The sequence below is a fragment of the Crocuta crocuta genome, unplaced genomic scaffold (assembly GCF_008692635.1).
Source record: "Crocuta crocuta isolate KB4526 unplaced genomic scaffold, BGI_CrCroc_1.0 scaffold36, whole genome shotgun sequence".
Lineage (NCBI taxonomy): Eukaryota > Metazoa > Chordata > Mammalia > Carnivora > Hyaenidae > Crocuta > Crocuta crocuta.
In genome coordinates, this window is record NW_027532203.1 from 16301993 (window position 1) to 16317077 (window position 15085).

Below are 15085 nucleotides of genomic sequence, written 5' to 3' on the forward strand. Positions count from 1 at the left end.
GGGGTCGGGGAGTGGTGGTGGGGAAGGGGGAGACTGGGTTTTATCCCGCTGGGGGCCAGGATCTCCAGCTTCAGGAGAGGCATGCCAGCCTGTGGGTGTGTGGTGGGGGCGTGGAGCAGGTCGGGGGCATCACACCAGGAGTGCCTTGGTTGCCAACTGGAAGGGGGAGGCGACAGCTTTGGAGGGGACAAAACTGTGGGAGTTATTTCGGCAGAGGTTACAGGAACGGTTACTTAAGCTGGGGTATTCATAGCAGCAGCTGCTGGACCTGGAGACACTCTGCAGCTACACCAGTGCCCAGGGGCTGTGTACCTGCCCCAGGAAGGCTGCATTCTCAGAGGAACATTCCAGGCAGGGTCTGTGCCTAAGATTAGGGCTGGAATAAAGTGTTCACGGAGAAAGGTTCTTCTGAATGTGCAAGCTTCCTTCCAGCCTGTCACTTCCTGCTTCATCTTTTTGATCGACTGTTACAGTAAGAAATTAAAGACACAAGGGGCCAAGGGTTGTTCTTTGCTAAGATGCCCTGGCCAGATCTCCTCGTCTCATCTGCGTCTGGGCTCCCACCTTCCTGTGTCCCCTCACCTTATTTTGAGCATTGCAGAGTTACCCGATGGCCCTCTGGCTAGGGAGAGGCCAGATTTATTTGACTTTGCTATTTCAGCTTATTTCTATCCGGACGTGTGTGTAGGAGACCTTTTGGTTCAATAAGGAAGTAGCATTGTTCTCGGTGTTTGCTGAATGAATAAATAAACTCTCTTTTATGCCTTCTATAGTGTTGCTCTTTGGCTTCAAAACTTTTGGAGGTTTTCCTCTTGTGTGTATCGGGAGCCAGAGGCGGCCCAGGACTCACGCATCAGACCCATCCTTACCGCGCTGACACAGACGGGCCGCACTCATTCTGGCCCCCGCGCGTCTGTTCACTTTTCTTCCTGGGGGCCTCTCTCCTTCCTCGCCAGTACCTGTCCTGAAGTTCTGGCTTCCCCTGCCCTTTGCCCCCAGCAGCTGCCCACACCTCTAAACTCCCCCTACCCTTAACATTTGTGCAACCTGCCATAAATGATCATGGCTGCTTCATTTCTGTGGATTCAGTCACCAAATGGGCTGGCGGCCTTTTGGGGGAGGATCACAACTTCACAACTTATACTCCCTCCTTCCAGCACCACTGGGAAACTCTGCAGTGCAGAAGAGAGAAGTAGCACGGTCTCCAACCAAATCACTGCCTCCTGAATGAGCAGAGTCCGGAGCAAAACGTAGCTGGGGGGAGACCCAACTTAGCCGCAGGTACCGACGAGAGACTGAAATGAATTTATGAGCAACCAGGAAGAGGTCACGAGGCATGAATAAACCACCTGGCAGCGGACGTGCCCAGAGAACACACGGAGCCACGCTGTGTAGACACTCATGGTACAGGATGTTACAGGAGGAAGAACTCAGGGCAGGGTGGGGACATGGTGGGAAGGAACCTGGCCTTGAAGGTGGGCAAGAGTCAGGCAGGAGGGGGAGGGAGATGGTGCGTAGGCAGGAGGAATGCAAGGGCATTGCCTCTGTGGAGAGGCAGTGGGGACGGTGTGGCTGGAGCCTTGGAGGACTCACGAGAGGCTCTCCAGGAAAGGGGGGGTGTGTTTGATTGTGAGGGGCCGTGGTGCCCAGTTCGGAGAATGGACAGTACGTTTTGGGCGGTCTGTGGTGCGATGCTTCTCTGGAGCAGTGCCTGGAACACGGTTTGCTTTCAACAGCAGTAAACGACAGCGCAGCTCGCCAAGGGGCTGTCACACACCACTTGCTTTTATTTTACACCTTAAACCTGCAGGGTGAGCATTTGTCCCACATTCCCACATTACAGATAAAAGGTTGAGGTTCAGAAACATTAAAGAATTAGGTGAGAGGCCCCTGGGTGGCTCAGTCGCTTGAGCACCGACCTGGGCTCAGGTCATGATCTTTTGATGGTTCGTGAGTTCAAGCCCTGCGTTGGGCTCTGTGCTGACAGCTCGGAGCCTGGAGCCTGCTTCGGATCCTGTGTCTCCCTCTCTCTCTGCCTCTCCTCCACTCATGCTCTGTCCCTGTCTCTCTCTCTTTCAAAAGTAAAATAAACATTAAAAAAAAAGAAAAAAGTAGGTGAAAGCCCCACAGGCTAGGAACGGCAGGGCTTGGATTCGAACTCCGGTCTCTCTGGCTCTCCAGGCTATGCTCTTCCCACAGTGCTCTCTGGCTGTCAAGGGCTGCTCACTAAATGCATCTGAGAGGCAGCTATTGGTGTCTCTTAACCTTGGCTGCACACTGGAATCACAGGGAGAGATGAAATCTCCCCCCCACCCAAACCTCATCCCCAGAAAGTTTGATTTAATTGGTTGAAGTGGGGTTGGCATGGTGGTCTGAAGAATCTGTAATTTTTTAAAAGCTTCCCGAGGTGCAGCAGGGTCAAGAGTCCCAGGTCGCATGGAGAATAATTTCAGATCTTTGCTCCCAGTAGGGTCCATCGGTCTCCTGGGCCGGTGGACCTTGGCCTTTTCTGGCCACAGTGGGCCCTGCCCTGGCCCCAGCTGGGCAGCTGAATGAGGCTGCATCTCCTGCTCTCGGGAAGGGAGGAATAGTCCTGCTGCGAAGGTACCTCTGAAGAATGTTCTGCTTGACTTTCTTAGCCCTGTGAAATAGCAGAGGATCTCCACCCACACCCACTTCATCTCAGCCTTTTCCGAGGTCAGATTTCCCCTGGAGCCAAAACAATGCGAGCAATTGAATGCACGCTCACGCAAAAAGTTAAAAAAGTGGCTCTCTCATTGTTGCATGGAGCAATTTCATTTCCTGAGAAGTCTGACTTGCTGCCCTCTGCGGTCTCCTCCCCAGCCTGGGCCTGCGGCCTCTTCCAGGAGCCCAACCAGTTGCATCCTTGAGGGGGGGTGTGCCCGTCGGAGACACCCCTCGGAGCAACCTGCGCCCTCCCTGCCCTTCCTCTGCCAAAGGCAGGGAGGGGCGGATGGGGTTTCTGGGGCCTGGAGGGAAGGACGGCCAGGGAGCCAACCATACAGAGGGGGGCAGAGGGAGGTGCAGAGGGGTGAGAGGTTGCTGGCACAGGGCAACCCCCTCCCTGTTCCTGTCCCCCACTCCTGGCCTCTGGCTGTGGCTACAAGACTCAGAAGAGGAGGCTGGGATTCACGGGTAGAGATGGGCTGGGAGGTTGGAATGGAGACAGAAAGGCTGAGACGGAGTGGGTAGAAACAGGCGCCTAGTACAGGGGGAAAGTCTGCTCAGCGGAAACAGATGTAAGGGGTTAAAAGCCACCCCGGCATTCCCTGCCAGAGGAATTCTTGATGAAGCTCTTGAAGAAAGGTGCCCAGGGAGAAGCAGTCAACGGTATCTTGGGACAGTTTGACAAGATCACCACTGGGTCATAGAGGTGATAGAGGAGCTGAGCGAGCCAAGGGTGTTGTAGGGTCAGGGAAAGGGTGTGAGGAGAGGACCCCCCTCCCCGCCACCCCCCCAACCAATTAAATGGTTGGCAGGTTGACTCCAGCTGACAGCTCAGAGCCCGGAGCCTGCTTTGGATTCTGTGTCTCCCTCTCTCTCTCTGCCCCTCCCCCCCGCTCGTGTTTGGTCTCTCTCTGTCTCAAAAGTAAATAAACTATAAACAAATTTTAATTTCAGTCATTAACATTTTGCAGTTTTCAGTGGATAAGTCTTTTACTTCCTTAGTTATGTTGATTCCTAAGTATTTTACGTTTTCTCATGCTACTGTAAAGTGAACTATTTTACCAATTTCCTTTTCAGGTAGTTTGTTATCAGTGTAGAGAAACACAGTTGATTTTTGTGTATTGATTTTATATCTGGCAACTTAACTGAGTTTATTTATTAGTTCTAACCTTTGCTGTTGTTGTTGTTGTTTTTGGGCTGAGTAGGGTTTCCTTTTTTCTTTCTTTTCTTTCCTTTTTAAAGAATCTTTAGGGTTTTCTATATACAAGATCATGCCATCTTCACATGGAGACAATTTTGGCTCTTCCTTTTCAATGTGGATGTCTTCTATTTCTTTTTTCTTGCCTAGTTGCTGTGGCTAGGACTTCTAATACTGCGTTAAGCCGGAGTGTTTAGAGTGGGCACCCCTGTCGTGTTCCTGACCTTGGTTTGTAAGATATAATATTGTTAAAATGTCCATACCACCCAAAGTGACCAACGTATTCAGTGCAATGCCTATCAAAATTACAATGGCATTTTTTAAAGAAATAGAACAGACAATTCTAAAATTCATATAGAATCACAAAAGATTCGTATAGCTCAAACAACCTTGAAACAATTTGAAAAAGAACATATCAGGAAGCACTACCCATCCTAATTTTAGAATATATTCCAAAGCTATGGTAATTAAAACATACATATAGACCAATGGGATAGAACTGAGAGTCCAGAAATAAATCCATGCATATGTGGTTGAATGATCTTCCACAAGGTGCCAAGAGCACACAATGGGGAAAGGAGTTTCTTCAACAAACGGTGCTGGGAATATTCACGCGCCAAAGAATGAAATTGGACCCTTATCTTATACCACACACACACACACACACACACACACACACACGCAACTTTAAATGTATTAAGACTTAAGGCCTGAAACTATAACTTGTCAAAGAAAACATTTCCCCCAGGAAATGCTTCACGACATTGGTCTTGGCAGTGATTTCATGGATAGGACATTAGAAGCACAAAAGCAAAATGAGACTACTGGGACTGCATCAAATGGAAAAGTTTCTGCACAGAAACACACACACACACACACACACACACACACACAAATGCCCCAGAGTGAAAGGCAACTTACAGTATGGAAGAAAATATTTGCAAGCCACGTATCTGATAATGGGTTAATTTTCAAAATACATAAGGAACTCCTATAACCCAATAAGCAGAAAACCTAATAACTGGACCAAAAAAATGAGCTAAGGACCTGAATAGACATTTTCCCAAAGAAGACATACAAATGGCCAACAAGTAAATGAAAAGGTGCTCAATGTCACTCATCATCAGGGAAATGCAAATCAACACTGCTTCACATCTGTGAGGATGGATATTATTATTATTTAAAAAAAGAAGACAAGTGTTGGCGAGAAAGTAGAGAAATAGCTACTCTGAAAGACAAACAAGAAGTTAAAAATAGAACTACCATACTATCCAGCAAAACTTAACGAATAGCCTACTGTCGACCAGAAGCCTTACCAATAACATAAACAGTCAATTAATGCTTATTCTGTGTGTTATATGTATTATACACCGTATTTGTATAGTAAAGTAAGCTAGAGGAGGGAAAATATTACTAAGAAAATCATAAGAAAGAGAAAATACATTTACAGTGCTGTACTGTAAAAACTCTTGATATAAATGGACTCCCATGTTGTTCAAGAATCAACTGTACTATTCCACTTTATAAAAGAAGGAAATTCTGCAGCATGGGGCAACATGGATGAACCCAGGAGACATTATGCTAAGTGAAATAAGCCAGTCACAGAGGGACAAATATTACATATTTCTACTTGCACAGGATATTTAAAATAGTGAACTTGTAGAAGCAAAGAATAGAAGGGTGGATGCTAGAGGCTGGGAACGGAGGGGTGTGAGCTGCTAATCACCAGGCACAAAATTTCTGTTATGCCAGAGGAATAAATTCTAGAGATCTGCATGACACTGTTCCTAGAGGAAAGGATACTGTAATGGACACTTAAAAATCTATTAAGAGGGTAGACCACATATTAAGTAAGTGTTTTTATGACAATAAAATTTTATCAACATTAAAAACATTAAAAAAAAGAGGGGCATCTGGATGGCTCAGTCAGTAGAGCATGTGATGCTTGATTTTGGGATTGTAAATTTGAGCCCGACACCTGGTGTAGAGATTACTTAAAAAAAAATCTTAAAAAAAAACAACAACTAAAAAAGAGCTCAAGAGGCAAACATGAGCAGTAAACAGGAGGGAAAGGAGACTCCTGCACCTTCCAGGCACCAATAATACTCTTCAATCACTTTGAAAACCATCTTGGCAGAGCCATTTGCACTTAGACAATGAAAAGTGCTCACGGAAAATTATTCTTCCCCATCCCTCAAAGAAAGATCTGATCGGCACGTGTTATTTATGGCAAAAGCGGAATCAATTCCCCGATGGCCTGTTTGGCTTCCACTGTGTAGCAGGATCTGGGCTATGGACTGAGGAAAAGAGAAAGGTGCTTCACGAGGTATGAGCAGAGTGGTCAGGAGCGGAGAGACACTCCAGCAGTCAGACCTTGGTTCCAGTGCGGACTCTGCTGTGTGGCCCGGAACAAGCTGCCTGACCTCTCTGTTCTCTAGCAACCAGGAGTGATCATCTTCAGAGTTAAAAGAGAAAAGAATTCATGATGTGCTTTGGACAATGCCTTTCACTGTGCTGTTAGTTCCTAAAGACTAATTGCTAAATAAATTAAATACGAAATTACCAAATACTAAAAAACTAAGGCACCACGGAAAGGATGGATTTGTAACGGTGGAGAGCAATGCCTCGCTCTTGGGAGCATCTCTGTGCTCCGCTGGGGGTGGGGATGGGGAACTTCCTAGAAGAGGGGACTTGGGCTGGGCCTGCGAAGAGGTGTTGGGGCCACGAAGAGAGACACTCCAAGAATGGAGTCCAAGGTCTCAAGCTTGAGTAACTGAGAGAATGGTTAATTCATCTAGGTCAGAGTGTGCAAGGAAGTGCCCAGGGACTCCCTCTAGGGCAGGGTGGCTCTCAGAGCCCTTGGTGGCCTCCAGTCTAAGTGGCTTTGGGGCCAAGCTCACACTCAGTCTTAAAGGGGCATGGGGGCTAGCGAGCCTCGGCTCCAGTGAGGGTGGCCTCTGTGAGCCGAGGATCCCAAGGCTGTGGTAGAGCTGTGAGGCTTTTGTATCTTCCTCTTAGGTTTGTTCTAAATGAGACTTTTCACACCAAGATGGCCCGTGGGCCTGTGTTTGATCCAGGGGCCAGAGGAAAGGGGAGGAGGAAGCCCTGGAGGGTGTGCAGACGAAGAGAATAGGCTGGGTGTGGGTGGCCCATGACTATAAGAAAAGGCCATCGGGTGAGTTCTGGGGCTGCTGCCTGGCTGCGGGAAGGCAGGAAGCATGGGTCTGGGCACACCAGGACCTGGACTGTGCCGGAAGGCCTTGGGGAACAGCTCTGGCCACATCTTGTTGGAGGGGCTTGGGGCATGACCTGGGTGTATCTGGTGGGCAGCTGGCAACGTGGGCCTGGGGGGGTTCTGGAACATGGGAGGACCCAGGGTAGGGCGGGCCCTGTAGATTTGGGGTCGGCCATATGCATGGTCTCAGGGGAATACCCTAAACTTTTCCAGCACAGAGAGAGAGGCAGCAGCAGTGGCTTTGGCTTCTAGAAACTTCTTAGAGCTGGCCCAACCTGCTTTGGAACGTCAGTCAGGCCTAGGTATGAGTGTGTGTGTATGTGTGTGTGACATAAGACAGGGGAGGCGGCAACAGATTCTGAGAATTCAGGGGTCTCCAGGGTGCCAGACTTTTCTACGTTCCCATTTTTTCTTAAGGCCCTGTTTTAGGGAAGCTAAGTTCTCTATTTATTGGAAAGAGCCCTAGATTGGTAGGTGAAATGCTCTGGGCCAGTTCTGGCATTGACTGGCTATGTGTCCCTGGGCAGGGCTCTCAGCCTCTGTGCCCCTTTAAGATTGGGCATGTGCCCAGCCCTAAGCCAGACTGGAGGACACCCAGCTCTCTGAAAGCCACCGAGTGCCTAAGAACAAGTCCCTTGGGCATTTCCTCCCACACTCTAGCCTACTTGTCCCGGCGCGCTTAGCACCCACTCCACACCACGTCTTTCCCCCTAACCCCCTTCAGGGTCGGCAGCACGATCCCGCTCTACAGATGAGGAACAAAGGCTCAGAGCAGGTGAGCTCTCTCCCAAGATGGCAGAGCTGAAAACTGGCAGAGGCAGGATTTGAACCCCAGCAGGGTGCTCTTGAACCACCTCACGGTGGGCCTCAAGCAGAGAGCTTGGAGCACAGGGCGCTCCTTTCCTCTTTTACAGAATGGTGAAAGTCATGGACGAACTATTTACTCTTCAAGTTTGCGTGAGCATGGCAGGCATTTGGGTTTGTGACGTCACCGTATCCAACAAGTGTGCGTTAGGGGAAGCTCCTTGGCTTTTGCGCAGATCTCCTGGCACCTTCCAGATCTCACACCCGAAAGTTCGCGCTGCCTTGGGCGGTGTTAGAAGCATCCTGGCAGCCAGGGCCGGTGCTCAGCTGCAGGCCTGCCTCCTGCCCGGGGGAGCAGGCGATGGCAGCACCAGGAGGTGCCCGAAACACGCAGAGGGAACGTGTTGGGGGCAACTCAGGTCACTGCCCTCGAACAGCGCCGCTCCCTGCCTTGAGCTGGGCTGCCAGGGGCACAGGGCAATTCAGGCAGGGGTGGGGGGACCCGGAGAGGCCACCCTGTTTCCAAGAGGGCTGCTCTCAAAATCACCCTGGAGGGATGGCAAATGGACACGTACGGGCTCTTGCAGCGCTGCGTTCGAGCTTACGACACTTTGAGAATGACAGATGGTTGGAAGAGGCCGTTTTCTGATTCTGAGAAAGAACTCTGAAACTGAGTGCATTTGTTAAGAAGTATGTTTGGCTACACGGAAGGTTCAAGGCTGCTGGGTCTCCAAGGTGCCCAAGAGAGGTCTGCGTGCTCTGTGAGCATCCACACAGCCTGGGGTGAGCACCCTGGTTCCTATAAGCCGATGCTTCCCAAGACATTTACAAACACCTCTTCCCTTCTCTTACACTGTTTTATTATCTCTTCCATTCAAACACACAGAAATGTCCCCTGATGCCACACCTCCACTGGAGTTGACAAGTTCCTCTTCCCTGTTGCCTTTCACAGAAACACTTCTCCAAAGACTTGTCCGCACTACGTCCTCACCTCCACTGACTTCCCGGCTTGACCCCACGTGGCTTCCATGCTCGCTCCACTGACACCACGGGCCCCCAACCTCCTTGTTGCTAAACCCCAGCCACTTCTCTGTCTGGGCCTACTGAGCCCCCCAGAGGCTGCTCCTCCCTCGGTCCTAGGGCTGCTGCTGGGGGGGGGAGGGGACAGCACATGTGACTTGTGGGCTCGCACCAGGTCCTGGTGGGATGATTCTCGGCCCTCCCGGAGCCTCCTCTGACTCGCGTCCTCCTGGCTACTCCTCCATCTACACGCTCTCCCTGGGTCATGCCATCGGGTCCCCCGCCTCGAGCACCGGGTGCATTCTGCCACTTCACGCAATACTCAATTCCATGTCCCCAGGGCCGACCGCTTCCTGATTTTCAGACGCTCTACTTGAGCAACCGCGGGACAGCTCTCTGGTGACCACGAGGTCACCCAAACAGAAGAAAACGACTCCTGGTGTTTGTCCGGCCCTCCCCGTCCCAGATAATGGCGGCACCAGGAGCCCATGTCCCTCCTGTCGGCTCCAACCCAAAAACATAACTGGCATACGGTCCTCCTCCACACTGGCATGGCTGCTTTCCGAGCCACCACCCTGTCACGGGACGACACTGACAGCCCTGTAATGAGTTCTCAGCTTTTGTGTTTGTCCCTTCCAATTCTAGCCCCTGGGGTGTAGCCAGGGTGACCTTCTGAAGTGGGTTATCACCCCAGGTAGGGCAAATCCACCCCTGACCTCTTGCTTCTCAAAGGTTTCTCAGTAATTCTTATTATTTCTTTTTTAGGTGAAATTTAGAAGCCAATATATATTTTTTAAAATAAATAACTTCACGGTAAACCAATCCAGACCAAAGATCTACTCATTCAGTGAATACTGCCTGGAAGCCTCCTCCCTGCAGGCAGCGGGCTAGATTATGAGGACTGAGTTAGTGTCCTCTGAGTGAATAACACTTTTCTTTGGACAGCTTTTCCCCTTTAGATCATGGCCATACTGCTTGGCTGTAGTGCCTACTGGCTCAGGGCTAGTCCAGGGCAACTGGTCAACCCCATGCTGTCTGTGGCTGGGGGGTGAGTGCGGGGGGATTTTCCCCTTTCCATCAACCAAATAAATGGAAGCCTGGCTTTGGTAAATGGAAGCTAGGGGAGGTACGTTCCTCGTTACCAAAGGATTGATCACCCTGTAAGTGGTACGAGCCCTGTAGCTTTGCTGGCGCATCTGGGTTTTGCTTACAGACGGCCCAAGGTGGCGTTCTCAGGCAGGGCGGCGAGGGTCTTACCTCCCTGAGGCAGGTGTAGATGGGGCAGACGAGCACGCGGAAGGGCTCGCCCGTGCTGCTGCGCATGGTGCCGAACACCTCGCACAGGAAGGTGATGAAGCCAAGCCAGCGCTCCACGTCCTGCTGCTGTAGCTCCTCCCGCACCGTGAAGTCCTTCTGTGGAGGCACAAGAGACCGAGTCAGCCTTGCCGGGGTCAGCCTGCTTGGCCGTCGTGCCCACTGGCCCAGGGCTAGACTGGAGCAACCGGTCAACACCATGCTGTCAGGGGCTTAGGGAGGTGGGTGAGGGCTGGGGACTCGCTGGTGGGTAGCAGAGCCACCCTGTCCACAGCACTTCTTCAGGTCCCAGATGGGGGGCCCGGTGGCCTTGCCTTGCTGACCCCAATACCAAGGTGGGGGAGTGAGATGAAGGGCAGACAACACCTTTCCCAGAGTCATCGCCTCCCCCATTCGACCCCCACTAGTTAAACTACCAGTGGGGGTTGCTAACCTCCAAAGCATGCCCTCCGCATGAGGGAGGGTAACCAGAATATTGTCCTGCATGTCAGCAATTGGGGATCGAGGCCCGTCATGGCAGCAGCACTGGGCTAGAGACAGCTATAGCCACTGCCCGGTTAGGGATAGTAGCAAGATTAGAGGCATCCACGTATCCTCCTTAAAAACAGTTTGCCCCATTGTGTGCCAGGCCCCATATTAAGAACTAGGACATGACATGTCCACTGGTAACTGTGATATACAAGAACGAAGGTATTAAAGCCACTGGGGACAGGGGGGTGGTTCCAGATGAAAGGTCTTTGGGAGCTCAGAGGCGGAAGTTATTGGAAATCAAGGCCGTGAAAGAGCTAGGGTTCCGACAGCAGAATGTGGGGTATTTTGGGTGGAAAGAAGAGCGATGTAGGGAGGGTAACACGAGTGTTTGGGAAACAGGGAGGTATAACCCAGCCCGGGTCCAGCATGGGTGAGGCTAGAGTATGGATCACTGAAACCAGCCAGGGAGCTGCATTCTGTGTGATGGTTTTGGCGGGAGATTGGGGGGGAGATCATGAAATGCCATGGTCATATCTAGGCTCCTTACAAGGTTAATATGGCATGGGTACGGAGACCAGAGAGGAGGCCACTACAGAAGTGCGGGCTGAATGAAACCCCAACTCTCCGGCATTTGAGAGATAAGAATCCGTGGTAGGTTAGATTATATTCAGAAATATATCTCCCTACCCCTTGTGTTTGGGTTTGGCTATATGACTTGCTCTGGCCAACAGAATGAGGCAGAAGTGACAGGGCACCAGTTCCGATCCCAGGCCTTATGATAAGGCCTTATGTTTACTCTCTTGTGTTTCTCTCGCTGTCATGAGAAGGCCATCTGTGGGCTGGTCTGATGGTCCCAAAGGGAAGAGGGGAGACAGGTGAAGCAGGGCCCCGCCCAAGTCTAGACTAGATCATGTGACCCCCAGCCAACTTGCAGGCACATAATCTGATGACAATACAGTATCGTGTGCCGTTAGGATTTCTGTGGTTGTTTTGTCGAGCTGCCTGACACAGGATTGGTGCATTGTCAAGAGGAGTCGCGGAGCGATAGACCGCAGGGAAAGGAAGACTCAAAGATGATACCAAGATTCCGGATCTGGGTGACTGTGCCTCGGAGAGGAAAGACACGGGAGGATACATGCCGTAGAACGAGCTGCAGGCTGTTCCCACCGCCCAGTACCCGCCCCATCGCTCATTTTGGCCACACATTTTCCTTGATGCCAGAATCTCAGAATCTCCAGAGAAGGAAGGTCCTCACAGAAGATGTGGTTAATGCCTGTCCCTTGTGTATGACGGAAGTGCTATCTAGAAGCCTAAAAGGGCAGATGGGGCCTCAGCCTCCTCGGCTGGCAAATCTGGGCTGGCGGAGAAGATCTCCAAGAGATGTCACTCCAGGTTCTGTTTCTGATGAGCCTGGGTCACAGATTATAATTTCAGAGTGTCACCAGTTTAAAGCGTGCGTGTGTTTAAAACAATAGCGACAGGAGCCACTGCCTGTGCACCAGACACGGAGCCAAGCACCCTAACTGTTCATATTTAATCATCTCAATGATCCCATGAGGCAGGTCCTGTTATTGCCCCATTTAATAGATAGTGAAACGGAGGTTAGAGAAGTTACCCAATCTGCCCACGGTAGAGCTGGGATATGAACCCAGATCTGCCTACTCTGGACACCAAGCTTTGTCTCCTCTTCCTTTTTATTTTTTATTTTTATTTAAACATTTTTTTATGTTTGGGGCACCTGGGTGGCTCAGTCGGTTAAGCGTCCAACTTCGGCTCAGGTCATGATCTCACGGTTTGTGGGTTCGAGCCCCACATTGGGCTCTGTGCTGATGGCTAGCTCAGAGCCTGGAGCCTGCTTCAGATTCTGAATCTCCCTTTCTCTGATCCTCCCCTGCTCGTGCTGTCTCTCTTTCATAAATACATTTTTAAAAACCTTAAAAAAATTTTTTAATGTTTATTTTTGAGAGAGAGAGAGAGAGAGGAAAAGTGCAGGTGGGGAGGGGCAGAGAGAGACGGGGACAGAGGATCCAAAGGAGGCTCTGCGCTGACAGCAGAGAGCCCAATGTGGGGCTCAACCCACAAACCTTGAATCATGACCTGAGCTGAAGTCTGACGCTTAACTGACTAAGCCACCTAGGCGCCCTTCCTCTTCTTCTTTTTTTATGGTGCTTTAAACTGGAAAAGTAGTACATCAGAGCCCAAGTTCTTACTGACTTTCTGTCTGAATTTTCCACTGAGCTGCAGGTTCACCCTGCCCCAGAAGTCCACGCACGCTCACAGATCTCAGGGGCCTCACTCTGAGCCTCAAGTCTCCTGCCTCCCCACTCGCTCCCCACTGAAATGTTTACTTGTGGACAACTGTGGTTGGCCAGTGCACGGAGCTCTCCCCCGCCCTGGAGTCAGAGACAGGGCAGTGTCTCCTGGGTTTAGCCAGAGACTCCAACAGCAGTGGGGGCTCCTTTCTAGTGCAGGACCTGGAGCAGGGAGCCCAGAGGGGCTGCCTGGTGCTGTTCTAGGTGCTTGTGAGTGAATAAATGACTTTGCTCACCACCCTAGGGTCTACAAAGGGCCCTGGCCTGCTGCCTTAGAAGTGTTGAATCTCCTCAATCTGTATTTGTCCCACTATATCCTTAGGTGGTCAGAGCAGAGGCAGACATTAGCATTCTCACATTCAAATGGGGGAAACTAAGGCACAAAAAGGTTAAGACTGGACTGAGGTTGCTTAGTACTAGAATCTGAATAAGAACCTATGCCCTACCATTGCTCTCGAATCTGGCCTAAAGGCTCTCGGCCATGGTTGTACACTGGAGTCACCCAGAGGAACTCAGAAGCTACAGACATTTGGACTCTGCCGAAGAGAGGCTTGTGGGGCCGGGGCGCTGGTAATCTGTGAAAGCTTCCAGGTAATTCCATTGTGCAACCATGGCTGAGAACCACAACTCCGGGCCTTTATAAGTGCCGACCTGGGAGTTAAATCACAGCCCTCTGTCAGTGCCTGAGTTATCCTTGCCCCATCTCCCAGAAAAATACCTGTGCCGGCAGACGTAGCAGAAGAAATCCCCACATAACACTGGGAAGGAAGATAACAGTTTACCAACAGAGTCCTCACCACACTCGGGAGGTTAACACCGCTAATTAAAGTGTTGTCACTGAGAAGTTCTCGCTGCTCAGGGCAGCCTAGCCTTCTACCCAGCAGACCAAAGTCAAGGGGTAGATGGGTAGGCTGCTTGACCTTCAGCCCTTCCCCTGCTGGCCCTGGCTGGTAGGCAGTCTGTGACTGCTTGCATACCCCGTCCCTCGCACCAGGGCAGCTCCTATCAGCGCTGCTCTTGCTCTGGTCCCTGGAGATTCAGGGGCCTAAGGTATCCTGTGTCCTCAGAGGCATGGTACTGTCAGGTAAAGTGCTCTCAGTCAGGAAAAGGCTTGGGGCCGTGCATACCAGAAGCTAGAGTTTAAAAAATGATTACATCTGAGGCTCCTGGGTAGCTCAGTTGGTTGGAAGTCCAACTTTAGCTCGGGTCATGATCTCACAGTTCGTGGGTTCGGGCCCTGCATCGGGCTCTGTGTTGACAGCTCAGAGGCTGGAGCCTGCTTCGGATTCTGTGTCTCCCTCTCTCTCTGCCCCTCCCCCACTCACACTCTGTGTCTCTCTCTCTCTGTCTCAAAAATAAATAAAACATTAAAAACTTTAAAAAAAATGATTACATCTGATCAAAGAACTGCAGCTTGACTCAGTTTCTTCCTGGTAATCAGTAGCCTCAAGAGAAGATTCTGTTTGGGGCTGGCAAAACATACTTAGGAACTGAACACTTGCTAAATACTGGAAATCAAACTTGGGGTGTGCACAGGAAGACTCTACTACTATTCACATCCTTGAGAATTCCAAGGATGATCCCTATGGCTCACTCTAAAACCAAATCGAGCCTTTGTCATTCAAGGGTAAGGGAAGAGAAAAGCAATATGTCGTCTCTGGGAAAAACCTGCACAGCAGAATAGGGGCTTGTTACCCTGCAGACCTAATGGTAATGCATGGTTTTGAAAATGAAAATAATGGGGGCGCCTGGGTGGCTTAGTCGGTTAAGCGTCCGACTTTCGCTTAGGTCATGATCTCGTGGTTCGTGGGTTCGAGCCCCGCGTCGGGCTCTGTGCTGACTGCCAGCTCAGAGCCTGGAGCCTATTTCAGAGCCTGTGACTCCCTCTCTCTCTGACCCTCCCCTGCTCATGCTGTCTCTCTCTCTCTCTCCTAGAAATAAATAAAAAACATAAAAATAATTTAAAAAAATGAAAATGAAAATAATGTACCAAGAATAAATAAAATTAAAAATTCAAGTACAAAACATGTGGGCTTTTAGGTG

The 15085-nt window shown here is 50.5% G+C and overlaps 1 protein-coding gene across 2 annotated transcripts in view; it reads right to left on the reverse strand.

The window, feature by feature from the left end:
* CTIF (cap binding complex dependent translation initiation factor) overlaps positions 1–15085 on the reverse strand; it is a 215513-nt gene that overhangs the window by 26920 nt on the left and 173508 nt on the right. For both annotated transcript variants that reach the window (XM_077777642.1, XM_077777641.1), the window contains exon 9: positions 10203–10358. In XM_077777642.1, the coding sequence (XP_077633768.1) occupies positions 10203–10358 (156 nt within the window). The remainder of the gene's footprint in view (positions 1–10202; positions 10359–15085) is intronic.